Source organism: Elgaria multicarinata, chromosome 19 (assembly GCF_023053635.1).
Source record: "Elgaria multicarinata webbii isolate HBS135686 ecotype San Diego chromosome 19, rElgMul1.1.pri, whole genome shotgun sequence".
Classification (NCBI taxonomy): domain Eukaryota; kingdom Metazoa; phylum Chordata; class Lepidosauria; order Squamata; family Anguidae; genus Elgaria; species Elgaria multicarinata.
In genome coordinates this window covers 13,562,224-13,589,908 of record NC_086189.1, presented here as the reverse complement: position 1 = coordinate 13,589,908, position 27,685 = coordinate 13,562,224, and the positions used below count along the sequence as shown (strand labels likewise).

General features: G+C 45.9%; 1 protein-coding gene across 3 annotated transcripts in view; it reads right to left on the bottom strand.

Annotated features, from left to right (window-relative positions):
• GSN (gelsolin) overlaps nucleotides 1-27,685 on the bottom strand; it is a 56,114-nt gene that overhangs the window by 3,216 nt on the left and 25,213 nt on the right. For 2 of the 3 annotated variants that reach the window (XM_063144920.1, XM_063144919.1), the window contains exons 2-14: nucleotides 19,262-19,463; nucleotides 18,260-18,414; nucleotides 16,569-16,730; nucleotides 14,199-14,348; nucleotides 11,142-11,231; nucleotides 9,906-10,038; nucleotides 8,944-9,032; nucleotides 7,854-8,069; nucleotides 6,043-6,176; nucleotides 5,388-5,478; nucleotides 3,633-3,803; nucleotides 2,375-2,549; nucleotides 854-978 (exon numbers count right to left, since the gene is read on the bottom strand). In XM_063144920.1, coding sequence (XP_063000990.1) covers nucleotides 854-978; nucleotides 2,375-2,549; nucleotides 3,633-3,803; nucleotides 5,388-5,478; nucleotides 6,043-6,176; nucleotides 7,854-8,069; nucleotides 8,944-9,032; nucleotides 9,906-10,038; nucleotides 11,142-11,231; nucleotides 14,199-14,348; nucleotides 16,569-16,730; nucleotides 18,260-18,414; nucleotides 19,262-19,454 — 1,884 coding nt within the window. In that variant the 5' untranslated portion in view covers nucleotides 19,455-19,463. Of the gene's footprint in view, nucleotides 1-853; nucleotides 979-2,374; nucleotides 2,550-3,632; nucleotides 3,804-5,387; nucleotides 5,479-6,042; nucleotides 6,177-7,853; nucleotides 8,070-8,943; nucleotides 9,033-9,905; nucleotides 10,039-11,141; nucleotides 11,232-14,198; nucleotides 14,349-16,568; nucleotides 16,731-18,259; nucleotides 18,415-19,261; nucleotides 19,464-20,174; nucleotides 20,327-27,685 lie in introns of those variants that run through there. The other variant, XM_063144918.1, reaches the window with a different exon arrangement.

The following is a 27,685-nucleotide window of genomic DNA, read 5'->3' as shown; positions in this document are numbered from 1 at the left end:
CAGAGTTGCCCTCTATAGAGAAAGCGTGGCAATGCAGCATTTAGTATTGGAGGCAATAAGCGCAGACTACAGCAAGTTTAAAAGAAGTTAAAATCAACTTTGATAGCAATAATGTTATGGGTCACAAATATCCCAAGCAAAACTACAACAGATTCATATGATTAGACCTTTTCTGGGAGAAGTCAAATGGCTGGGAATCAGGTAGATGTCTGGGGTTGCTTGGATTCCATTCTGGAACACTGACCATGTGCAGAATACCTTTCCCTCATCAGTTAGCAACCACAATCACGTGCCACATACCTGAGGCAGGCATGAGCCTCAGGGTCTTTCAAGCACACCTTCAGGGACGCAAGGCTTTGCATCCCAAAGCGACTGGTATTCCCTAAACCCTTCGTTTAATTTCAATTTCTAGCCCTTCCAAAATGATTGTATCGGCTAGGGTGACCCTATGAAAAGGAGGACTGGTCTCCTGTATCTCTAACAGTTGTTTGGAAGAGGGAATGTCAGCAGGTGTCATTTGTAGGCATGCAGCACCTGGTGAAATTCCCTCTTCATCACAACAGTTAAAGCTGCAGGAGCCCTGCCCTCTTTTCTATCTGGTCAAGAGGGCAAGGCTGCTGCCTCTTTAACTGCTGTGATGAAGAGGGGATTTCACCAGGTCCTTCATGCATACAAATAACACCTGCTGAAATCCCCTCTTCCAAGCAACTGTTACTGATACACGGGACTTGTCCTCCTTGTCATAGGGTCACCCTAGTATCAGCAGTATGTCTGTGTGGAAGGATTCTGGCTGGGTGTCCAAGTTAACTGAAAAGGCCATCGACACCCCTACCACCACACACACGATACTCACAGTGAAGCGTCCGGACTTGTTGGAGCAGGCAAAAAGCCGAGGGGGGTGAGCGTCCATCTTCTTGTCCTTCAGCCGTGGGGAGGTACGATATGCAGCTCTGCCACCGAGAGCATCCCAGAAACCGGCTGCAAAACAAATGGGAACAGGTGATTGGCTAGGATTGGTCTTTACTGACACAATCACCCCAGGGCCAGGAAGGGGGTGGCTCCCCCACCTTTGGGAGGCCGCGTGGTGCCCATCAGACGAAGTAGTGGACTCCTGATTCGAAATGCAGCAAAATCCCCCGCGTGTTTAACTAGAGGCAAGTCTGACTGCGTCCTATATGTATCGCCAAAAGAGAGGGCAAATATCTGCATGTGCTAATATATACGTATAGATGCAGATTTAGAAATGATTACTGTCATTTAAATAGAAGGACACTACACTTCACCCTGGTGGTGAAAATGGTTGACCACTGACCAGTGTGCTGGCTGTCCAAGTGCTAGACGGCTCCTGGCTGTTTTCCCGTCTTAGGATTCTTTATTGTTAAATTGGATTGGACTGGACCGGCCTTCAAACAGAGGACTGCCCTTTGTAAAGCAGGACACATGGCCATCCTGTTCTGTCCTCTCATTCGTAGTGAACAACAGAGCTTCGTATCTTTAACAGTTGTATAGAAAAAGGAATTTCAGCAGGTGTCATTTGTATATATGGAGAACCTGGTGAAATTCCCTCTTCATCACAACAGTTAAAAGGTGCAGGAGCTATACTAGAGTGACCAGATTTAAAAGAGGGCAGGGCAATGGTATTCCCCGTAGTAACCTATGGCTGCGAGAGCTGGACCATAAGGAAAGCTGAGCGAAGGAAGATAGATGCTTTTGAACTGTGGTGTTGGAGGAAAATTCTGAGAGTGCCGTGGACTGCAAGAAGATCAAACCAGTCCATACTGCAGGAAATAAAGCCAGACTGCTCACTTGAGGGAATGGTATTAAAGGCAAAACTGAAGTACTTTGGCCACATAATGAGAAGACAGGACACCCTGGAGAAGAGGCTGATGCTAGGGAAAGTGGAAGGCAAAAGGAAGAGGGGCCGACCAAGGGCAAGATGGATGGATGATATTCTGGAGGTGACAGACTTGACCTTGGGGGAGCTAGGGGTGGCGATGGCCGACAGAAAGCTCTGGCGTGGGCTGGTCCATGAAGTCACGAAGAGTCGGAAGCGACTGAACGAATAAACCACAAAAAAGGGCACCTGCAGCTTTAACTGTTGTGATGAAGAGGGAATTTCTCCAGGTTCTCCATATATACAAATGACCCCTGCTGAAATTCCCTTTTCTATGCAACTGTTAAAGATACAGGAGCCCTGTCCTCCTCTTCATAGGGTCGCCCTACTGGTCGACAGCTGGTGGGCCACTGTGTTAACAGAGTACCGGACTAGATGGACCCTTGGTCTGATCCACGATGGCATTTCTTATGTTCTTATGTCAAGGGCCAATGTCTGGAGCAGGTGAGTGGATGAAAAGTAGAAGGTGGGGATGCCAACCTGGCTCTCTGCCTTCAGCCACCTGAGTCGCCCGCGCTCCCAGTATCTTCAGCAGCTCCTGGGCCCCAGTCTTCTCAGCCTCACTGGCTCCTTGGCCCACCCAGAGGTAGGCCGCGGAGGGGGTTTTCAACACAAAGACGTCGTTGGAATTGAGCTCTTTTGCAGCTGGATCCACCTATGAAAGGAACAAACACAGCCTGGCATCAGAGTTCACAACACAGACTCTTGGAATTCCCCACGAAGGCATCAAGGTCCCTAATTCTGCTTGGCTTTTGGCAAGACGAGGATGAAAGGGGGGTGGGGAACCAGTGGAAGCTGGTGGCTCTAATTTCAGTAGGGCAGTGAATTGGCACTGGATTTAAGTCCGAACCAGGCAGAACTGAAGAAGCTATCCAAGGTGCAAATCGTCCAATTGACCTACAATTTAAAAACCTTCACGCACGTACTTCACGCACGCAGTCCCACTGCATGGTGGGTTTTGTAGTCTCATGGCTGTATATATGCAATAGTTCTCACGCCTGTCTATTTTGCTCATGTCATGAGAATGCATAAAATCGAGTCTCCTGGATGAATGGTCGACTGTTCCAATAATAGCAGAGTGGTTTTAGGTGCGTGTGGATTTAGATTTGGAACACCACCCCACATCTGTGGAAGATCAAAATTTCATCCTGGATAGACTTGAGGGGAGACATGATAGCACTCTTCAAATACTTGAAAGGGTGTCATACAGAGGAGGGCCAGGATCTCTTCTCGATCATCCCAGAGTGCAGGACATGGAATAATGGGCTCAAGTTACTGGAAGCCAGATTCCAGCTGGACATCAGGAAAAACTTCCTGACTGTTAGAGCAGTACGACAATGGAACCAATGACCTAGGGAGGTTATGGGCTCTCCCACACTAGAGGCGTTCAAGAGGCAGCTGGACAACCATCTGTCAGGGATGCTTTAGGGTGGATTCCTGCACTGAGCAGGGGGTTGGACTCGATGGCCTTATAGGCCCCTTCCAACTCTGCTTCTCTGTGATTCTATGATTCTATGGTACTGGGAGCAGGAATTGCCATCCTGAGAAACTCTGTGATTCTATGACACTAGGTTTTGTTTTTTGTCACCTGACAAAGGCTACACCATGAAAACAAGCAACTCTGGTTTACGAAGCACTATCAACAAGTCCTCAGGGGGGAAAAAACAATAACCCAAAATAATGCAGAGAACGCTTGCTATGTAGCTTGTCCATAACACTGTATTAATGGTCCACCTACCTCTATTGCTCTGGTAGAACCGGAAGTGCTGGTCCGGACTTGGAAGAGCCGAGTGGACGCAGGGCTTGTCTGACCTCCTTCCCTGGACGTGCCGCCCTTGTACACAATCAGAGGTTTCCCACCAAAGAGGCTAATGAGGTGAGGTGGCTCTTTGCCTTGGACTACTCGTTTCTGTCGAGAAAGAAGCCTACTGTCACGCCACAGAGGAAGCAGCTCTATCATGTATCGTAGGTTTAAGCCAAGAAGACGTACCATCATGGCTAACCCTACTGCCCCTGTTTTGGGAGAAGGTGTTTCAGGTAATCAATCAGAATCAGATTCAGACCTAGAGGAGGAGGTGCCAGACACAGGCCAGCCTGTACCAGTGGGGGAGGAAGCTCTCACGGGTGATTCACCAGCTGCGAGTCAGCCCTCTCCAGAGCTTATCTCCTCAAGGCCAAATCCTACACAATCAGTGGGAAGTGAGCTTTCTTCCGGAGGAGAGAGCCCCGACAAGCTAGCTGATGCTAGGGTCCGCCGGAAGCTCAAACGCACAGAACGGAAGGAAGGTGTGAGAAAGTCAGTCCGGCTAGAATTGTGCCAGAACCTGCCTCCGCACCAGGCTCTCTGAAGTTACAACATTTGGGGAAAGGCTTCCTGTTCTCCTTGATTGAACAATTGTCTCGCTTAGTTTGCATAGTTTTGCCTAGGGGGAAGTTTCCAAGGGATTAGACTCTCTTCAGGTGGAAGAGATGTTTGTTGCTTAATAAAAGCTTCGTGGATTACCTAGCAGGCCTCATCATTTGCCTCCCATCGAAAGCAGGAGTTTGCAGAGAAGCACGACACCCACTAGTGAATGTATGGAACTTACGGAATTGCCTAAGACTATCAACCAAGAAGATCAGCTGAGTAATCATCTAGCTTTTAACCAAAGAGTTTAACCCAACGGTGCCCCTCCACACAACACGATAACCCATGGTGGGTTAAATAACCAGGCGTGTGGTAGAGGGAAAAAGCACCACTGAACAGGTGATAGGCGAAAGACAGGCTCTGGTGCTGTTGAAAAGTATAAAATCTTTAATGGTTCTTTTTGTATTACAGGCTCCTATCAAAGGCTCGAGTCATCACGAGAAAGAACTCTTCGGCACAAGGCAGTGCGTTCACAGAACGCCTTGGAGAAAGAAAAGCTTAAGATTTCCTAATATACAAGAACAGGTTGTTTCGCAGCAGCCTGCGTCTAGTATTTGCTCCTGAAGAAAGAATTTGTTTTAATCCGAAATGTCGAGCCTTTGATACAAAAAGAACTATTAAAGATTTTAGACTTTTCAATAGCACCTGAGCCTGTCTCTCATCTATCACGGGTTAAAATAACCAACCGTCGACTATTTAAACCACCGTTGGTTATGGGGCTATCTGAACCCAGTCTTTGTGTAGCATTTTCCTGGGGGCTGGAGAAGCTTCTGTGGTAAAGAGGGGGTGGGGAAGTCCACGTCCGTCAGAGCAGTTGATCTAGTATAAATCTAGATCTAACCCTTAGTACAGATTTATTTATTTAATAATGTCATCCACTCCAGTTAAAGCCCCGGAAGTTTTCACAGATATGGACTTTACACACCATCACACTGCATGAGCAACCATGATCACGTGTACACATTTTCATTTTGTCTTTCAAGGAGGCTGCTGTTCTCTGAGCGTCTGCAAAGCGTCACATCTTGTTCCTTCCCCCGCTTTGGTACAACTGACGTAGCGCCAGCTGGACCCTTTCAGTCTACATACCTGCACCGCAGTGCCTCCCAGTTCCTCATCCAGTTGGACGGTTAGGAACGCCGAGGTTGTGATTTCAGCTTGGGAGGAATCGGCACCCTGCCTGAAAAGGAAGAAGACGAAAAACCACACGTGTGAAGTGTGGTTCTCCTTGTAAGGCTTTGTGAAACATGTTCTGATCCCAAGAGCAATTTGGTATTAGAGGGGGAGGAGAGACCCTGACCCTGTTCAGACAACACACTAAGCCACGGTGGTTAAGCATTTTGAGCTAAACAATATGGCTTAGCATTTCGTGAGACCCATGAATTAGCGTGTCATATAAACCATTCCTAACCATGGTGACTATATAACCATGGTTTAAACATGCTCACTAACCATTTGCTGCAAAAGGGTTGGCAGCTTAACCATGGCTTAGCATGTTGTCTGAACAGGCCCACTCTTAGTAGCCCAGGATGCCTAGTTCTTAGTTGCAATACTTGCCTTGAGGAGAAATCTAATGTCTCCAGGTGTTGGGTCATGCATGGCCTTACCTAAGGTTGTGCCAGTGCGACTACGAACATGTCTGCATGCGCACATGTGCCCATTCCCACTTCTGAGGGTTCAGCGCCTTTCTCCCTCCTGATCCCAACTTGCTGTGCTTCAAAATAAATTTTAAAAAATCCCTTACCAGGTGTAGATGATTTTTCCATGCTTGTTGCCATGAGTGTAATCGTAGAGGATGATATAGCTGTCTCCACCATAGAACTGGCCATAACTCGAAGGATTCACGGGCACTTTAGCAGAGCCTTCGATTCTCCAGATCTGTAGGGGGAAAGAGGAGAAAGGATTAAGAACATCAGAAGAGCCCTGCTGGATCAGACCAAGGGTCTTATCTAGTCCAGCACGCTGTTCACACAGCAGCCAACTAGCCATTGGACAGGGGTGAACAAGTAGGACTACTACTACTTCTTCTTCTTCTTCTTCTTCTTCTTCTTCTTCTTCTTCTTCTTCTTCTTCTTCTTCTTCTTCTTCTTCCTCTTCCTCTTCCTCTTCCTCTTCCTCTTCCTCTTCTTCTTCAGAACATCAGAAGAGCCCTGCTGGATCAGACCAAGGGTCCATCTAGTCCACCACTCTGTTCACACAGCAGCCAACTTGCCATCGGCCAGGGACCCACAAAGCAGGACATGGTGCAACAGCATCCTCCCACCCATGTTCCCCAGCAACTGGTGCACACAGCCTTACTGCCTCGCATACTGGAGGTAGCACACAACCATAAGGGCTAGTAGACCTTGATAACCTTCCCCTCCAGGAATTTATCCAACCCCCTTTTAAAGCCATCCAAATTGGTGGCCATCACTACATAAGAACATCAGAAGAGCCCTGCTGGATCAGACCAAGGGTCTATCTAGTCCAGCACACTGTTCACACAGCAGCCAACTAGCCATTGGACAGGGGTGAACAAGTAGGACTTCTTCCTCTTCCCCTTCCTCTTCCTCTTCCTCTTCTTCTTCAGAGCATCAGAAGAGCCCTGCTGGATCAGACCAAGGGTCCATCTAGTCCACCACTCTGTTCACACAGCAGCCAACTTGCCATCGGCCAGGGACCCACAAAGCAGGACATGGTGCAACAGTATCCTCCCACCCATGTTCCCCAGCAACTGGTGCACACAGCCTTACTGCCTCGCATACTGGAGGTAGCACACAACCATAAGGGCTAGTAGACCTTGATAACCTTCCCCTCCAGGAATTTATCCAACCCCCTTTTAAAGCCATCCAAATTGGTGGCCATCACTACATAAGAACATCAGAAGAGCCCTGCTGGATCAGACCAAGGGTCCATCTAGTCCAGCCGTTGGCCAGGGATGAACAAGCACCCAATCTCAAATCAGAACAGCAAAAAAGACGTTCGGAACAGCGCTTCCTAATTTCTTGAATCATGGTCAGATCAAAGTCAGCCAAAACTCTGAAAAGATGGGGACCTGGTTAGATGGCTCAATGGAAACCTCGTTGACCACCATGTCACACCACCATCAATTTTGACCTGAACCAGCAGTGCTTAAGAGTACGTTCCAAAATTAGTCCCAGCTAACACCTTTCCCTCCCTCTCTCTCTCTCTCTCTCTCTCTCACACACACACACACACACACACACACACACACGTTCTGTGCAATCTAAATATGAAGCTAGAGATTTAATCCTGGTCTCACCTGCTGACATTCCTTTTTCCAAACAACTGTTAAAGATACAGGAGCCCCGTCGTCCTTTCCATACGGTCACCCTAAGGACCATCCTATGGCTGGATTGGTTCAATAATACTAAAAGTTCCTCTTACGTTCTTATTAAAACTTTTCTTGTTGTACCCATTGATTGAACTCCAATATGGCAGACAGAGGAACTCAGTTTCCCTCTTTCCAGCTCTGAGGCCTAAGCTGTCTAATGGTCAATTTGGTGGCCCAATGGTGCGGTGATTCTGGCTAGCCACAACCTGCTTCTCAGTTACCTGTTTGTTTCCAGTGCCGTCATCTTCCATGCCATGCTGGGCTGCCATGGTTGGGGAGGTGTGAAGCGTGGCAGCATCGAAAGGCACTTTCTCAATCTTGGCCACGTGACCGGAGATGTAGGCCACACCCAGGCCCTCCGTCTGATCCAGCTCACGCCAGTTCTTGAAGAATTGCTTGAACAGGGGAGTCTCTCCACTCTCTGGAAGAACTTGAATCTGAAACAAAGACAGAGCGTCATTGCACGGGGGGAAATCGCGTTTCCTTAACATTCCTTCTCCACCCCACCCCCCGCTTTTGTCCCTCATTACTTCCTCATTCTTCCTGGAGGAGAAAGAGGAAGTAAACAAAGACCACATGGCCCATCCAGAGGCTGTTTTTATTGTGCCGATTTTCCTGCACACAGCAGGAGATCATGTCACATTTAAAAAAAGCCGGATTAAAAGGGGTCTATTTTGCGACGGAAAAATGAGTAGAAGGAGTGGGAGGTGGATGTTGTCAACTAAAGGATGCATGCACATCTGTCAGTGGGCAGTAGCGAGTGTGCGATAAAACACTCATCTGATGAACCTCTTAGTGTTCCAAGATGGAATAGTCTCACTCTAGGCCAAATTGGAGATGAGTTCCGTTTAAGAAAAAGACTTAAAGAGCATTTTCACAGAAGAGACTAAATTAGTATGGGCTTTGATCAGTCTATATATCATGACTGACCACTCATGGAAGTTCACGGGTCATTTTGACAACAACGTGAGCCTCCTGAGCGTCTCCTGCTCCTTTTCCCAGTTACTCCGTTTAAAAATAAATGTCAAAAAACCCAATTCTTCTGAAACATGTCGGGATTCTCCTGCAGCGTGCAGTCGAAGTTGTGCTATAAAATGCCCACTAGAGGGTGCTGCCCCATTGAACTATGTGGGCTGGGAGGTTTTAAATTACAGGCCATGTGGTCGCTGATCTCTTCCCATATAATTCAGCTAGTTTCAAATACGGAAGAGAAGCAGGAAGCAGAGCTACGGTAAGAAAACACGATTTCCCCCTGTCTGAAGTCACCATAAGACTCAGTTGGCTGTGCACAAGGTTTTTTTTAATCCTCACCTGTGTGTGTCGGGGATAGTTCATCTTGGTGATGAATTCAGAGGCGGTTTTCAGAGCTGCCTTCCTTTCCTCAGTGCTGGCATGTTTACCTATGATTAACAAGAGCTGTGTGAGATCACATGCTTTTGTGTACATATGTATGTGTTTGTGTGTGAGATGGAGAGAGAGAGAGAGAGAGAGAGAATGGGTGTATCTGAATGGATGTTTTCCCTTCAGACTCAAACTAGATAATGTGATAAATACTATAGATGGTATAATAAATGAACAGTTGCCATTTCCCAAGGAACTCAGTAGTTATGTACTTAAGTTTGAGTTTCCACAGAATGAAAAGTAGGATAATAATTAAAATACCTGCCCCTCTTCTCTCACTGTAATATATAATTATAAAAATGCACAAAGTGACATTAGACCTAGTGTGCTTCTCTGTACAGCATTTTTTGTTGTTGTTTGGAGGGTGGGAGGACATACAGAAAATTCACATCTATACACGATAAGCCATACGGCTTTTCTACATAAGGCCGTTAATCCGCTGTTTCTACTTCTGGTTTCATTGCAGAATCGAGCTCCGAGCACTACACAAAGAGCATTTCCTTTCCTGCTTTTCTACTACATGACCTCTAGGTGACACTATGCTGTAACGGAATAGTGCAATTACTCAAGTGAAGAAAGCATCTCCTTTTGCTGTGACAAATAATACCCCATTTCCCCTGCTCTTTAAAAATAATTTAAAAAAAAATCCTAAAAGTGCTTTTTCAAAACAGCAGTGAAACTGGAGGGTCATGATGTCGTTTTAACAATCCTATAAACAACTGTGAGTAGGTACTGGCGAGAACAGAATAAATAAGTTTAGAAAAGACCATATTCTTTACAGGGACCACAAACTGAAGTTTGCTGCCACCCCCAGCCCCATATGTTCCACTAGTACACATCATCCATATGGCTCCCATCTCTTTCTGATTTACCTTTCCAGACAAAGATCTTGCCATCGGTGCCATGGTCAAGAATAAAGCAATCATCTGAGATCAGTGCTGCCTGGGAGAAGGGATTCTCATCCGCCACCAGAGAAACGGCCATATTCCCTGAACCATTGGATACCTATAACAATACAGGAGAAGAGGTGCTGTTAACATATATTTTTTTGTGGGGGGGGGGGAGATTAACATGTCCGTAATCTAGCCCCACTAACTGGCTCTTTTTTGGTCTTAACACACTCAGTGGGTGTTGCTAGAGACATTCTTGCACTTTTCACGTTTTGGGGGCTACACTGAAAGCAGGCTTTTAGAGCTGAACCCGAGCTGAAATTAAGCCTCGGATCTAATCCAGATTTGGAAAAGCCATTTGAAGGGGAACTCAACACGTGCATCTACATCCACACACAAACGTTTCCAGCGTCTCTCAGCTACTTGGAGCCAAAAAAACGTAAATATTTATGGTAACACCTGGGCATATTATTGGCAAACAGGTAAGTGATTTGATAAACTAATCTGAATCAAAAACAGGTAGCTACCGTATTTCTTCGACTGTAAGACGCCATCGATTGTAAGACGCACACTAATTTCAGCACCACCAACAGAAAAACACACACCCTAAGACACACCCGCGATTCTAAGACGCACCCCATTTTTAGAGATATTTATATGGGGAAAAAAGTGCACCTTAGAATTGAAGAAATACGGTATATATAATAATTTTAAAATAAATATATATATTTAAGGACATCAGAAGAGCCCTGATGGAGCAGGCCAAGGGTCCATCTAGTCCAGCACTCTGTTCACACAGTGGCCAACCAGCCATCGGCCAGGGATGAACAAGCAGGACATGGTGCAACAGCACTCTCGCACCCATGTTCCCCAGCAACTGGTGCACACAGGCTTACTGCCTCGAATACTGGAGAAAGCAAACAACCATCAGGGCTAGTAGCCATGCCTAGCCTTCGCCTCCAGAAATTTATCCAACCCCCTTTTAAAGCCATCCAGATTGGTGGCCATCACGACATCTTGTGGCAGTGAGCTCCATAATTTAACTATGCGTTGTGTGAAGAAGTATTAAAACATTTATATCCTGCCGTGTATCACAGTGATCTCAGGGCCAATCGTTGATGAGGAAGCGGAAGCTACCTGTTGGTCTCTTCAGCGACAGAACGTGTCGGTTTGCAGGCCCTCCCTCCCCAGTCCCTGTTCGTCTGTGTCTGGTTATACCTTGTACAGTTTTGCCAGCCTCCGGTTGGTTGCGTCAGCCTGGGTGTCATCAGATGTGGCCGCTGGCAAGCTAGGCTTGGGTCCCAAGACCTGAAGGGCGAAAACATAAAGCCATCAAAGCTGCTGGTTGTGCGTCTGTTGGCCCAAACAGGTTTTCTGCTCCCCAGAAGCTCCGACAGAAGCTGTTTCTACATCAGCCTGAAAATCCGGGCTGGTCAACGGCCGAGTCCCTGTGCATTCAAACGACACACAGGGACTCCCGGGAAGACAGAGGGATGAGAACGGGTTTTCCCAGGGATAAGTACTCCCTGGGAAAACCCAATTCTTTCCGCGGTCTCAGGATCGTCCCGAGACTGCGGGAGGTGTGGCTGCCCATCCTGGCTTCTTCCCCCCTCCCCGTGAATTTAGTTGGAGCACACGTGTGCTCATCTCCTTTAAAAAAAAAAAAAAAATGGTGGGCACGGCACCCTGGGATGTCGCGCCTGCATGTGGACTAAAGGGAGGATCTCGCGATCAGGATCTCACGAGATCCTGCCCCCACCCTCTACACTGGTATGGTGTAGAAAGGGCCAGAGTAAACAAACAGGACCCACATAGGGTTGCCATACATCCCGGAAAACCGGGAATGTCACCGTTTCCAAGCATTTCCAAAATGTCCCGGCCAGTCAGTCAAGAATCCCGGATTCCTGTTCCAGCTGGCCGGAGAAATTCCCCCCTCCAAAATGGTGCTCAGTGGAGTGTAAGCCTCCATACTGAAGTCTCCTCTAGCTTTTGAGAACTAGTGGAGAAATGTAATTTAGTGTCATTTTTTTCTGTATGTTTGCTTGAACTGTTCTTTGCCTATTCTTTATTTGCAGGTGCTGAAGTACCTTAGGCTGCAATCCTATGTGTACTTACCTGGGAATAAGTCCTATTTAACTTAGTAGGATTTGTTTCTGAGTAGACACACATAGGATTGCAGTGTTAGGCCATGGCTAGACCAGGCCTATATCCCGGGATCATCCGTGAACGTCCAAATGACACACAGGGGATCCCGGGAGCAGGCAGGGACGACCCCTTCATTTGCCTGGGATAATCCTTAGGTCTAGCTAAGGCTTTAGATAACTAAAACTTAGATAGCTTTCTTTCTTTCCCTAGACCTTTACATAATGCTCAGTTTTTTTAAAAAAAAAATCCTAGCCCCACCCCACCCCACCCCAAAAAAATTGTCCCGGTTTTGTGGATTCAGAATATGGCAACCCTAGACCCACATGGAAAAGTAATCATCAACTGCTCCCCTCTACCCCACAACTGTTGCACAATGAATGCCTGGTTTAGAAAAATAAGGTAGGTGGGGAGGAGAAACAAAATGCAAAACCTTAAGGAAATCGTAGAAGCAACAAATAAAGCATTGACTTCAGGACATGAGTTTGGTCTAAGATACAGGTTTTGGGTTGTTGTTTTACAGCACTGGCCTGTGGTCTTTTTTAGAGTTATCCCTGCAACTGTGACAAACTTAATGAAAGAAAATCTAAGGGCTATGTGGCGTCACCAGCCTCTGTGACGTCTATTATTAAATCTCTCCTTCGCTGCCACCGCCGTATTCTTTATCTTCGAAAAGAATGAGGGAATAATAAAGCTTTGTGTGTGAGAGCGTGCGTGTGTACTGCCCACCCAAAGTAATGCATATGATTGAGCAGACGTGGTTGTTGAACAAAATAAGAATAAAGTTTATTCATAGAGAAAAAGGGGTTTAAAAGACACTTTTAAGATTATTCTACTTTATCCACATACATCTACCGCCCTCAGCCTCCCAGGGAATACTAGCCACCTCCAAATCCTATAACCCCACTTTCTTAATACTATCCTGAAACAAGCCTCTACTAAACCTCACTCACTCCTACCCTCACTAACTCCCTAACCCTGACTCTTCCAACTCTCTTTTCTAACTGCCCAAGAACTCTTTAACGGTCTCTCACTCCCCCTCCTCTCTCACTTACCATTTCCTGAAAATAAAAGAATGGGCCACAGCGAATCCAAACTTGAAAGAAACCCTTAAATATACACATATAAACAATAACGCAAAATATCACTTCGTCACAGGCTATCTTCTCCATCCTGCACTTCTCTGGTGCAAATGGGTGACAAAATGGAGAATTTATTTATTTAAAATGTTTGCATCCCACCCTATATCATTAAGATCTCAGGGCGGCGTTCAGAAATGGGGCTTTGGACTGATAATGTGAAGCGAACTCTCCAGTTCTAAGCAGGGGGCTGCCTTCACAGTGCCAAATGTGCCACCACCTCCCTCCAAAACCCCGCGGTTTTCCTCTGCCCGGGTGGTGCTGGGTAATGCCAATGCAGAGGAGAGCGCACGGGGTTTCCGGTGGTCATCTGGGTACCAGAGCCGCCACCCCTCCTCTCTTCCTAGTGGAAGGCGACCCATCACCAGTCATCTTTCCCCAGGAACCACCTCCGGATTGGCCCCAGAGCAACATCAGACAGTGCAAGAGCCGTAGTGACCTCGCACGTAACAGCCCCCAGGATGGAGATTGCCGAGGGAGCTCAGGGTACCATAGACCAGCAGTCCCCAACCTTTTTGGCAGCAGGGACCGGTTTCGTGGAAGACAATTTTTCCATGGACCGAGGAGGGGGGGGGGTTTGAGGGGATGGTTTTGGGAAGCCACCCCCCCCCGTCCAGCGTCCTGGCTTCGCTTCAGCTGGGTGGGCGCCCAGCCGAAGCAAAGCCAGGACGCTGGAGGGGGCGGGTGGCTTTGGAACGGCGCGCCCGGAAGTCGCTCTTCCAGAGTGGCTTCTGGCCGGGCGCGCCGTTCCGAAGCCGCCCCACCCCAGCGTCCTGGCTTTGCTTCGGCTGGGCAGGCGAGATGGCGCCCGCGCCCAGGTGGGGTGAAAGCAGCTCACTTGCGCGGCCCGGGGGTTAGAGACCCCTGCCATAGACCCAACTTGCACCGAAGCTCCTCCCTATGAAGTTGACAAGGTAAGAACGCAGGCCCTGGAGGCAGGAGGGCGCAGAGAGGCCTCAGGCATGCGCGAGGAAGTAAATAAATAAATACACACTGCAATCATCTCCTCTCGCTCAGCACCCTCATCTCCGACGTAGACTCTGGCACGTCCGTTTCTCTCATTATCCCGGATCCCCTTGGAGACTTGCGTGGTCTTCAGCCTTTCAAACCGGTTGGCTTGAGAGCCACACCATTGGTAAATATTCTGTGAGACAGAGAGAGAGAGAGAGAGAGAGAGGAAAAGGCTGTGTCTACACAAGCAGGGGAAAGTGGGAGTTGGAGTTCTTAGGATGCAAGGCTTAATGGTTTGTAATGGGTTTATTTATCAAAATATTTATTTATTTATTTATTTATATGCCACCTTTCCAAACTTAAATTCATCTCCCACAAAAACAGCATGGTAGAAATGACAAAAGCCCTCTTGGAACATTTCTGGCCGTGCTGTTAGCGTACACTTTACAAGGCGTGTGGCCCCACTCCTAAGAAACACGGCTGCTTTTTAAAAATGATGTTTATCAGTGTTTGTTACACAGTTGTAAGGCAGCCCAGCTGAAACTGCAGTCTGATTTTTGAAAGGCTGCAGAATCCAAGGGGTTGTCTTTATGTTGTGGTCTTAACAGCTGTCGATGCAGTTTGAAAAAAGGACTAGAATGCATTGTTGTTTATTCGTTTAGTCGCTTCTGACTCTTCGTGACTTCATGGACCAGCCCACGCCAGAGCTTTCTGTCGGCGTATGTATTACATGTTTGAAAAAGAGCGTTTTATGACTTTTAATTTGTTGTGTATTACCTTGTTTTTTTAAAATATACTACATGTATTTTTTGGACAAATAGTAGATAACCATGTTTTAATTAAGTTTTCTAGTTAAGAATCTGCTCAGTAGGAGTCAGGACAGAGAGATATGCACAGTATTGTAGTTGTCAAAACGAAAAACTATATTATTATAGATATCCAAATTTTATTATAGATATCCAAAGTTTTTTAGTTAAGAATCAGCTCAGTAGGAGTCAGGACAGAGAGATATGTGCAGTATTGTCGTTGCCAGAACGAAAAACAATATTATTTAAACAAATTTATTTGTTTATTTATTTATTCAAATTTTCAATTACTGTATTTCTTCGATTCTAAGATGCACTTTTTCCCCATATAAACATCTCTAAAAACGGGGTGCGTCTTAGAATCGCGGGTGCGTTTATTATTTCTTAGAATCAAAGCTTTTTTTTTCTGTTGGTGGTACTGAAATCAGTGTGCGTCTTACAATCGATGGCGTCTTAGAATCGAAGAAATACGGTATATCTGTATGGGTGTTGTTCTTTTTCTTCTATATGAAATAATGGCTTTGTAATCTATTTGTTTTAGCTCCTGAGGAAGGATTCTTCTGAATCCGAAACGTCGAGCTTTTTCACATGGTTACAAAAATAAAACGTCCATTGTTTATTTACACACAGCACCAGAACTTGCCTCTCTTTCTTCCACCTCCTTACTGGTGCCAATTCCCTTCACCCATCAGTATTTTTTGTTTTCCGCCAAAGAACCAAGGGGCTGTCTTCACAGCGCTGGGCTTTATTTATTTATTTATTTATTACATTTATATACCACCCCATAGCCGAAGCTCTCTCTGTGCGGTTTACAAAGATTAAAACGTGGAACATTAAAAACAGATATCCAAAATTTAAAACCATATAAAGCATAAAAAAAACCAGACAATATCCATGTAAAATAACTATTCTGGGGTCAGTTAAAAAAACTCAACATATGCTGTTAAATGCCTGGAGAAGAGAAAAGTCTTGACCTGGTGCTGAAAAGTTAACAATGTTGGCGCCAGGCAAGCCTGCCTGGGGAGATCGTTCCATAATTGGGGGGCCACCACTGAAAAGGCCCTCTCCTTTGGCTCTCTCCCCCTGTCTCAAACCCTGTGTTTTCCCTTTCCTGGGTGGCATTGGGTAGTCCTGATGCCGAGGGAGTGCAGAGTTTCTGGGCAGCCATCCGGATACCGGAGGTACCCCTGCTCTCTTCCTGATGGAAGGTGACCAATCGCTGGCCACCTTCCATCAGGCACTGTCCCCGGGTTGACCCCAGATTGGCCCTGGAGAGACGTCAGATGGCAGAAGCACATATTGACATTGCTCCATTTGAAAAAGTCGGGGTAAATCCCCAGCCTTTTCAAACTGCAGCATCACACGGAATCGTAGAATAATAGAGTTAGAAGGGGCCTATAAGGCCATCAAGTCCAACCCCTGCTCAATGCAGGAATCTACCTTAAAGCATCCAGGAAGCCCCGTGGTGGCTGAGAAGCTACTCTTACATTATCTAACAGACGCAGCCCAGATCCACAGCTACCAAGGGGTTTTCCCTGCGTATAGACAGCCCCCAAACACAGCATCTGGTTATCCTCATTGCGTTTACGACACTGCAAGAAACTTACACTGCCCAGGTCCAAGATGAAGCAATCGCCGGTGTTGAAGCTGTCCCAGCTGACGGGGACCTCCGTTGCTCGTACCGTCCGCCTGCCTTTGACTTGGAAAAGCCTCTGGACAGTCACTTCGTTGGGAACCACGTGCCGGAAACCGGAAGCCACACCGCCAGCCTAGAAGGGCAAAGAAGCCGTTTGATTGGTCCTCCATCAAGACGAAAGGCTGGTTATCAGCCAATGTGACGTCGCAATGGGAGAATACACTTTGGTTCCCATTTTCAGTTCTGCATCCAGGCCAGGATAAAAAGCCACTGGGATTTTACAGGTTACGTCTGTCGCTGTTTTTTGTTCTTGCTCACGAATTTACATGGAAACTCTGCAAACACATTTCAGGCTTGTGTGATTTGGCCCGCTGAGCTGTTGAATACTTTAAAAATAAATCGTCAAAGGTGTAACTAAGCGTCAAAGGTGTAGCTAGGCAGCCGCATGCCTTCCATATAATACGAAATACGTAGGGAAACATAAATTTAACTGAAGGGAATGTGTGGAATTCAGCTTCTGTGGAGTTGCTTTGTCAGGTGTTGTGAATGGCGAGGGAGGCAGAAGGAGCGATAATGCAGATTGCTGAATAGGATAATGTGTGTGTCTGGATGTTTAAGTACACTGTAGGCTGATGTGTGCGTGAGAAGAGTAAAATTAACATTCAAAGTAGGTCATAAAGTGGTGGAGGAAGGAGGGAAACAGTTGAAGCAGTGGAGCCTGGTGGCTCCAATGTCAGTGGGGTGGTGAATCCGTTCTGGGGCACCTTGGAGTGTTCATTTAGAGTTCTGACTGAAACCCGGAGTGGATTCACTGCCCCACTGACATCGGAGCCACCAGCCTCCCCTGGGTTGAAGATCCACACAAGTCAGTGAGGGAAAACTTCTACATGAAACCAGTGGCTATGTGGGCGACTGGGGTTCCTTAGCAGACTGCCCTCAGCTACAATCCACACAATCACTGTGCCAGGAAGGGCGTCAATCCCTGTTCCAATCACGGCCAGCCGAAATCAACCAGAAGTTCTGGGCCCTTGCACCCGTCGCTCTCAGCTCTCAGAATAGTATGAGACGCTTCCTGTTTGGAAGCAACTGTGCTTCATTAGAACATCTGGAAGTAGGGAAGACCTGCTGTGTGTTTGGACGGAATGGCCTTTGGCTTCTTCCAATTGTATGGCTACCATTTCCTGTTGTATCTTAAGAAGATTTATTTATTTATTTATTACATTTTTATACTGCCCAATATACGAAGGTCTCTGACAAGAGCCCTGCTGGATCAAAGAGAGGCCTAGTCCAGCCTCTTAACTTGCCAGCCAGATGCCTTTGGGAAGCCCTCAAGGCAAGAAGGCAAAAGCCAATCCTTGATTTTTGCTCCTCTGTCTCTGAATGTGGATTGAACCAAGAGCATGGCTAATGGCCTTGGATTAGAGTGACCCTACGGAATGGAGGACAGGGCTCCTGGATCTTTAACAGTTGCATCGAAAAGGGAATTTCAGTAGGTGTCATTTTTATGCATGCAGCACCTGGTGAAATTCCCTCTTCAACACAACAGTTCAAGCTGCAGGAGCCCTGCCCTCTTTTGTATCTGGTCCCACTAGGCAGGGCTCCTGCAGCTTGAACTGTTGTGAAGAAGAAGGGATGTAAGCAAGGTGTGGGACTGGCACCTACTTTGTACTTGATTCCTGATTTGAAGTACCCCAGGAAAGTTTGGGATTCGTGCCCTTGCACCTCCCGGTGCTGTACTGCCTTCCCGCCGAGGTAGTCGTCCATCTGTACCGTGAAAATGGCAGCGGATCCACTCTCATCCTGGCTGCAGTGGTCTCCTGGGAATCAGGAAAGAGAGGAGTTAGTGGGCTTTGGGGTCGTTGCTAACTAGGGATAGAGGGTTTTGTAAAATCTCTTGTCTGCATTTCTTGGATTGTCTGGTGCCTTTCGTTCTGTTGTCTGACAAAGGAATGAAATTGGATTTTTTCCAATTTTCAGATTTGCGCAAATTCACACTTGCAAAAAGGCATAGATCCCGCTCCCCAAATGAACGAACTCCCCTGGCTATGGAGGAAATGCACATTTTCAGCTGTTCTATATGCATTTTTCTACGACTAAATTTGCGTAAAATTCTAGAAAGTCAAACAACCAGTTTGAAAGACTACAGAATCTGTGCAACAACGAAAAAGTCAGCCTGCTGCAGAATGCGTGGGTCGGATTCACCCCTTTTCTATGCAACTGTTAAAGATACAGGAGCCCTGTCCTCCTTTTCATATGGTCACCCTAACATAGCCCTACCCAGTTGCTGCTGATATATCCTTATACTGCATTTAGGGAAGAGGAAATCACTCTTGAGAAGGGAGGGGGTGGAAACATAGGATCTGTAGCATGCCTCAGACCTTTACAAAAATTTATTATATTTTTCCAAACTTATTTTTGCTTCCATAGGGGCTAGAACCTTGGTTATCATTTCTTAATGTGAAAGCAAAGATGACCGAGAAATTGAATCTTGTATGCCTACACAAGATTCCCAGTGGTCTCCCGTCTACTTCCTTTGCCTGTTTAAATTATTTGTACTCCGTCTTTCACAACAACAACACCATTAATGCTACCATGGCTCATGCTCGTGAACCGTACTTAAGAGAACATGACATCTGTACAAGCCTGTGTGACCGTCTCCCTTACCGAGCCAGAAATGAAGATCGTACTGCAAATTTCCGCTGCGTTGCCGGATGGTGTTGAGGACCAAGTAGGCGTCCCCGGTGAAGAAATCTCCGTACACGTTTCTCGGCACCGGCACCAGATCAAAGTTCTCGATCCTCCAAATCTGAAGGCCCGGCTCCTTCCCGGCCTTGAGGAATTCGGCGTGCTCCACCATGCTTACGGGCTGAGAGAGAAGGGAAGAATTGAAACCAAAAACATAGGTCTTTTCAGTACGGGCCACACAAGGAAGGCTTTGTTCATCACTGCCTCTTTCTTACGCTGTCTCAGGAGCACGACCGGCTGGATTTTACCAGAGACCCAATCCCCATCCTGCAAGAGACGATCATCAGGGAGGAACTTTGCCCAGACATTCTGGACACCAACGTAGAGGAAGGGAGCCATTTAAATGACCACGATATAAAAATAAAACGCCGTTATGGAATTCCAGTGTGTGCCCAAGCAACGGAGAGAGCCAAGGTGTTCTTACATTTTAGGGATGAAAATACAAGGCACAATTTGCGACTAGGACACACGCACACACACACGGCTCACTTTTAAACTGTGTAAGAGAGAGAGAAAAGAAAGCATACTCTGCGTCCGGAAAAGCCCTTGTTGGGTTTCTGCATGAGTCACTGATCGGAGTCACCGATCAGCGTCCCATACCAACGAGTAAGCCAGCCACGCCACACCAAGGCAGAACCGCTTTGCACAACACAGCAGCATGAGTCACAGTGTGACTCAGAGCTGTGTTTTCATTACGTTACTTGGTTTGCTTTAAAAACAGCCAGCAACAACCTCAAGCAACCCAGCCTCGAAGTTCTTACGGGGCTTTATCTGCAACAGGCTAACTCAGCCACCCCTCTGGAATTTGACTCTGAAGATCCTTGTCACTTACCATAGCCGAGAGCACAGCAATAGCGGCAATGAGAGAAGCGAATCCCCAAAGAGATGACATATTTGGACAACTTAATCTATTTAAACCAGCACACAAATTCAAGGGGTTTTCACCCCTTTGTACTAAAACCTGGACAAGCCTGCTCTTCTCAATCTGCCTCCAAAGAGAGAAAGAGAGAGGAGGAGTCCCAAGATCTCCCTTTTATCTGCCCTCAATGTGCAATCATTGGCAGGGATCCAATCCTGGCCACGCCTCGCCCCGGCTGAAATGCAACAGCTGGACACGCCTGTTCCTGGCTGAAGATTCTGCATGGAGCATAGGTCGGGTCTCGGAGGGACCTCAGCGCATGTGGTATCTATTACACGAAGGCTGCAGGCTGCAGTCCATGGGAATCAGTCCGCCATCACTGATGGCACAGCCAATAAATTATATAAGAGCAGGAAGATGTGTTTGGGGACAGATTTGGGCTTGGAAGCCTGGGCGGTGGACGCTGGTGGCTCTGATGTCAGTGGGGTGGTGAATCAGCTCTGTGTTTCGGTCTGAACTCTGAAGGAGTTCTCCAAGATGCTTCACCTTGGATAGCTGCTTTAGAGTTCTCACAGGTTCTGACTGAAACCCGGAGTGGATTCATCGTCCCGCTGATATCGGAGCCACCAGCCTCCACTGAAAAAGCCCTCACATCTTTTACTCTTTGAAGAATATTGGGTGACTAGATGACAGCATTCTTCAAAGACTTGAAAGGTTGTCACACAGAGGAGGGCCAGGATCTCTTCTCTATCATCTCAGGGTATCATGGGCTCAGGTAACAAGAAGCCAGATTCTGTCTGGATATCAGGAAAAAACTTCCTGATTGTTAGAGCAGAACGACAGTGAAACCAATTACGCAGGGAAGTGGTGGGCTCTCCCACACTAGAGGCCTTCAAGAGGCAGCTGGACAGCTATCTGTCAGGGATGCTTTAAGGTGGATTCCTTCACTGAGCAGGGGGTTGGACTTGATGGCCTTGTAGGCCCCTTCCAGCTCAACTATTCTATACTACAAGCTATGCCTGAACTCTAAAGGAGCTATCTAAGGCCCTTTCTACACCTGCTCCCGGGATCCCCTGTGTGTCATTTGGATTCACAGGGATGATCCCAGGATAAATGGCTGGTGTAGATATGCCCTAAGATGCTGAAATCTATCCCCAAAATGGGTTCAGCACCTTAGATAGTTCCTCTAAAGCTCTGACTGGTTGTGACAGAAACCTGGAGCGGATTTAAGACTCTCTGGACATCGGAGCCAGCAGCCTTCATTGGTTGGGGGTCTGTACCAAACAGCTGGGAGGCAAGAGGACACTGGACAGAGCAGAGGAAAGGCAGTATCCGAGGAAGTAAGCCTATATGAACCAGTTGCTGGGGAACATGGGTGGGAGGGTGCTGTCGCACTGTGTCCTGCTTTGTTGGTCAACAGCTGTTTGGCCACTGTGTGAACAGAGTGCTGGATTAGATGGACCCTCGGTCTGATCCAGCAGGGCACTTCTTATGTTCTTATGTACTTTAAGATGTATGTCATGATGGATTTGTATGCTTGCCCCAGTCCCAGTGGGACTCCAACTTGCTAATGGAGGAAACAGCCAGGGCTGCTACCACAGGGCGCCATCTTGATAATGGCAGGCCGCAGGCAGGCAGCCCAGAAGAATCAGGTGATCTCAAGAGCCAATAAGGGCTTTGCTGGCCTCCCCAGTTTGGGCAGCTTTTTGTGAGGAGCATTATTATTATTATTATCATCATCATCATCATCATCATCATTTATATACTGCCCCATAGCCGAAGCTCTCTGCGCGGTTTATAAATATTATTATTATTGACTCTTGGAACCTGACCACTGGCCTGCCTAGGGCTGCATGGCCCTTCAGATCCTGGGTTGTGGCTTCTGGACTTGAACCCCTCTGACATAGAATCATAGAATAGCAGAGTTGGAAGAGGCCTACAAGGCCATTGAGTCCAACCCCCTGCTCAATGCAGGAATCCACCCTAAAGCATCCCTGACAGATGGTTGTCCAGCTGCCTCTTGAAGGCCTCTAGTGCGGGAGAGCCCACAACCTCCCTAGGTAACTGGTTCCATTGTCGTACTGCTCTAACATTCAGGAAGTTTTTCCTGATGTCTAGCCAGAATCTGGCTTCCTGTCACTTAAGCCCGTTATTCCGTGTCCTGCACTCCGGGAGGATCGAAAAGAGATCCTGGCCCTCCTCTGTGTGACAACCTTTTAAGTATTTGAAGAGTGCTATCATGTTTCCCCTCAGTCTTTTCTTCTCCGGGCTAAACATGCCCAGTTCTTTCAGTCTCTCTTCATAGGGCTTTGTTTCCAAACCCCTGATCATCCTGGTTGCCCTCCTCTGAACATGCTCCAGCTTGTCTGCATCCTTCTTGAATTGTGGAGCCCAGAACTGGACGCAATACTCTAGATGAGGCCTAACCAGGGCCGAATAGAGAGGAACCAGTACACTGACAGAAAGACAGTCCATCCTCCAGACACTGCTCCCTGGGGCTGAATCTCCTCAAAGGTAGGCCTGTTATAGAGTTGGCATCACCTCCGATTAAGTGCACTGCCACACCTGGGTCACTGCTGTATCAAAGCTAATAATATTTTGGAAAAACAGGTTTTTCAGTTTCTGAATATAACAGCTTTTGCTTGTTCAACGGAGAACTGCCTGTTTTCAGATAGGAACATTTCTTAAAATCACCATCATCCGTATCAAATGGACAGAAGCACGTTGCTTCTTCCCCTTACAAATGAAATGGTGAGCAGAGAGAGATAGAAATGTACTTGAATCCACCTCTAGCCATTGCACTTGATATGCAAATTGCAAATATACAGATCAAGTTACCAAATTAAAAACGATTACAAATTAAGACTCAAAGCACCGTATTGGCGCTTAATTGTAGCTGTTAGTTTTTGTTTTGCAGACTTCGCTGTCACCCATTTGTCTCCATAAAGATCGGGACAACGCCCTGGGAGCGATGATATTAGCAGAATAATTAATTCTTCCCACAAATCTCTTTCCACAAACGAACAAAATAACAAGAGAGGAAGCAGTGTTTTGATATTGCCACTCTCACATGGGCAGACACTATTGAGCTTCTCTTGAAATAACCTTCAAGCAGGCATGGGCAAACTAATCTATTTATGCATGTATTCAATCACAGGTCTGTTCCATCCCATATCTGCATCACAAATTTGCATTTATTTTTGTATGCAACTTCCCCTCATATCCTCATTTTTGAGGATTTTAGGGAAAGTTGCTTACAAAAACGAGTAAGCAACTTTCCCTAAAATACACATCTTTGTATGCAACTTTCTCTAATTTTCTACAGAATTTTCGAGCCAAGAACTGCATTGCAAAATCTGTGGAAGTGCATAACATGCATTCATTATGATTTGGATCTGCATATTAGTGTGAATTAAATCAGTTTGCTTAAAAATGCATATCAAATGAAATCCCCCACCATTCTTACCCTTGAGTAAGGCTGAAGATTGCATATTCTACGGGCAAGGAATTATACCTGAGGCATGATTCCTGTTTAACTAAAAGATAAAACTCATAACCAGAGTTACTGATACTGAAAGCCAGCCATGCAAATTTCGTGGAAGGCCTGCTGTTTGATTGAGCTTAACACCAAATAAGATTGATAGTGTTGCAACCATTCATCAGGGCTGAAAGCTGTCTGGAGACATGCAAGCACTGCCCTATAAATTAGTTATTCCGTGCCGATAAGAAAGCAGGAATCTCAATCCAAGGAGGCTTTTATTAACACTTGCCAGGTATTTATTTCCAGCTTTTTGTTTCTTTCCTACCTCAATCAAAATTGTGTACATTCACGTAAGAGCAACAATGCTCTTCTAGCAAAGTGCCTGAATTAATATTTCTTTATTTATGATCAATTCTTCTCAATTGACTCAGTTTCATTACATTTGCTGTCAAACCACCCAGTTGTTACTGAAGTCCTTCTCAAACCCTTAGGCATTATAAGAAAAGGAGCTGAGAATAAAACAGCCAGTATCGTACTGCCCTTATACAAATCAATGGTGTGACCACACTTAGAATACTGTGTACAGTTCTGGTCACCACACCTAAAAAAGGATATTATAGAGCTGGGAAAAGTGCAGAAAAGGGCAACTCAAATGATTAAGGGGCTGGAGCATCTCCCGTATGAGGGAAGGTTACATCAACTGGGATTGTTTAGCTGGGGGAAAAGGAGGCTGAGGGGAGACATGATAGAGGTGTACAAAATTATGCACGGTGTGGAGAATGTGGATAGAGAGACATTTTTCTCCCTCTCTCAAAATACTAGAACCTGGGGTCATCCCATGAAACTGATGGGTGGTAAATCCAGGACAAATAAAGGAAAGGACTTCTTCACACAGTGCATAATTAAATTATGGATGTCATGATGGCCACCCATCTGGATGGCTTCAAAAGGGGGTTGGATAAATTCCTGGAGGCAAAGGCTATCCATGGCTACTAGCCCTGATGGTTGTGTGCTACCTCCAGTATTCGAGGCAATAAGCCTGTGTGTACCAGTTGCTGGGGAACATGGGTGGGAGGGTGCTGTTGCACCATGACCTGCCTTGTTCATCCCTGGTCGATGGCTGGTTGGCCACTGTGTGAACAGAGTGCTGGACTAAATGGACCTTTGGTCTGCTCCAGCATTAAGGCTCTTACGTTCTTAAACCAGTATTCTTTGCTATTGTTCTGAAATAATCTTGTAACCTATTAATGGAAAGTTTGAAAAAATGCTTATGGCATCTGTAACCAATTTAGCCGAGAGAAAAGCTGTGTGAACAGCCATAAAATCTTCAGTTTGTCAAAGGTGAATTAACTACCTTTATTAAGACAGAATTGGGATTCTAAGCGGTAGTTGCTATATAACAGACCCACCAATGTCAACAATGAAAGGTAGATGATTATTTCAACACTAGAACCTTCCTCCAAAACAAACATACTTATATGCAAATCATGAAATTGCTATGTAATCAATTACACTGCCACCAACTTTTATTTCCTTCACTGATTTCCAACAACAATTAGGCATGGCTCTGTCTAGCTGAATTTATAAGGCAGAGGGAGCTGTTAATATTATATGGTATTGTGGATGGAAATCAGCAAAGGAAGTACAAGCAATTTGCAAAATTTAAGGATGGTGGGATTGACTATATAGCAAGGGATAAAGAAATACCCACCACCATAAATTTCTGAATCAAAATTCCAGAGGTAGTGGGCATATAACCTCAGATCAACTCCCATTAAAATCTCCTGCACTTAGATGTAAAGAATCCAGAAATTCTATACAGCTCTCTGCTTTCACCCATATATTATCCACAGTTGCTTTTCTAGAACCAGTGGTATGTAAACACTGACTACCAAATAAAAATTCCAAAATAAGAACAGCCACCAGCAAAGGATCGCAAAGAATCATAACCATTATAGTTACTTTTATATTAGTTGAGATAAAACACATTAAGCTTCCATTAGACAGATTCAGTCAGGTGATGGCATATAAATCCATTAAACATTATGGTAGGAGCGGGACAACCTGGTGCCCTCTAGATGTTTTGGACTACAACTCCATTGACTATTGGCCATGATGGCTGGGGTTGATGGGAATTGTAGTCTAAAGCATCTGTAGGATGCTGCTGCACTTGCCATGTCCCTGGTAAGAGGGCAATTTCAAAGCAACTTTTAAAAATCTTACTGTTTAATTGTTGGTCTTACTGTTTAGAAGACCCACCTGCTATATTCCAACACAGCCACTTTTAACCCAGGGCCTTACTTCCATTAATTCCAGGAGGCCAACTTGGCTTCAAAAAAACATTATTTTGGTCAAGGGAAGCCCTTCCTGTCTCATTTTCAATGTCTGAAGAGCAACGACCTGATTCCAACCAGATTAAAGTTCATCAATTATTTGAAGTCACATTATCCAACTTCTGTTTTACTGAACCATATTCCAGAGAAGGTTAGTTTTCGATCTATATTGCCTGAGAAACGACCCAACAATAATGTCGGCTGCCATTTTGCCTCTAAAGGCAGAACCTCAGTTGTGAACCAGCTCTTTGTACTAAACTATTTATAGCCTTCGTACTAAGCTATTCATTTGGATGAGAGGTCTTACTTCTTTAATTTTATTTAACTCACCACAGGGCACATTTGATTTCTCCTTTTGCTTGGCAAAATTCAGCGTTGCAAAGTACATGGCTCAACCTTTGCTTATCAGCCAAACAGCCCAGCTTCCTAACAGTAAGATTAAAATGTTTGTACATTATTTGGACTGTCTGGCTCATCAGCAGACATGGTTTCTCCACCTGAAGTCTTCTCTTTATCGATCGGAGACAACATTGTACTGTCTTGCTTATCTCTCATTCTCAAAACCAGGAGTTCTCTGTGCCCATCCAATTCCGAACATAAAGGATCAAAGTGGTTCCTAACTCAGATAGCAAATCCCCCAGAAACGAGTTTATCGTCTAGCATCTCAAAATATTGATCCATTCTCCGTTGTCTGATATTTGGTAAGACCACATTAACATCTTTATCTAAACTCTTAGGTCTTTGACGTTTCCTCATCTTGGTAATTTCCCAACTTCATCAGGAGCAATCTATTCATTAGGGGAGTAGCAATTTGAAACACATCCAGTCTCTCCTGTCTGGCCCCTTTTTGCCCACGGCTGAAATGACTGTGATGTGAAAAAACAATCCTACCACACATTCTCCTTTTGCATTCCCCCCCCCCACTCCATTGCAAATTAATTATAATCGATGAGGAATTACTGTTTGCATGTGATCTGTGTGCTTGCAAATGAACTGATTTTATTTGAAGCAGCTTGGATGAACATTTCATTGGATGGATTTAGCGTCTATGAAATGTCAATGAACCTGAAATTATTTCTAAATTAACATATACAGTTTTTATACAGATTTGTGTCCTATGGGACTGAGACCCATGATACAGGGGTACAAAATGATGCATGGTATGGAGAATGTGGCTAGGGAGACATTTTTCTCCCTCTCTCAAAATACTAGAACCCAGTGGGGTCATCCCATGAAGCTGATGGGTGGGAGATTCAGGACAGGTGATGATGGGACCCACAGTTCATTTTCCATGGACTAACTTAGGGTTGCATAACACTCTAATTTCTGATCCAGAACCACTCCAACCAGCCACAACTGTGTGTAAATAGGGGCGAGCTGGTGGGTATCACAGTGTCCGCACACGTGGAACTGTGTGGTGCTTAGACCTGGGAAGGCTGGGCTTCGTCCACAAGAGATGGTCCTCAAAGGAGTGGAATTGAGGTCCATCTTTAACCTCTCTTTCCCTCCTCTCGTGGGGATACAAGTAGAACATTGTGTTTATCTTGCTCAATTCCTCCCTTCCGAGCTGACGAATGTGTTTTCTTACATTGCTCTCCTTTTGGCAGACAGGCAGCGAGCAGCAACTCAGTCGGGACTTCCTAAGAACTACTCAAAACAAAACAAAAAGG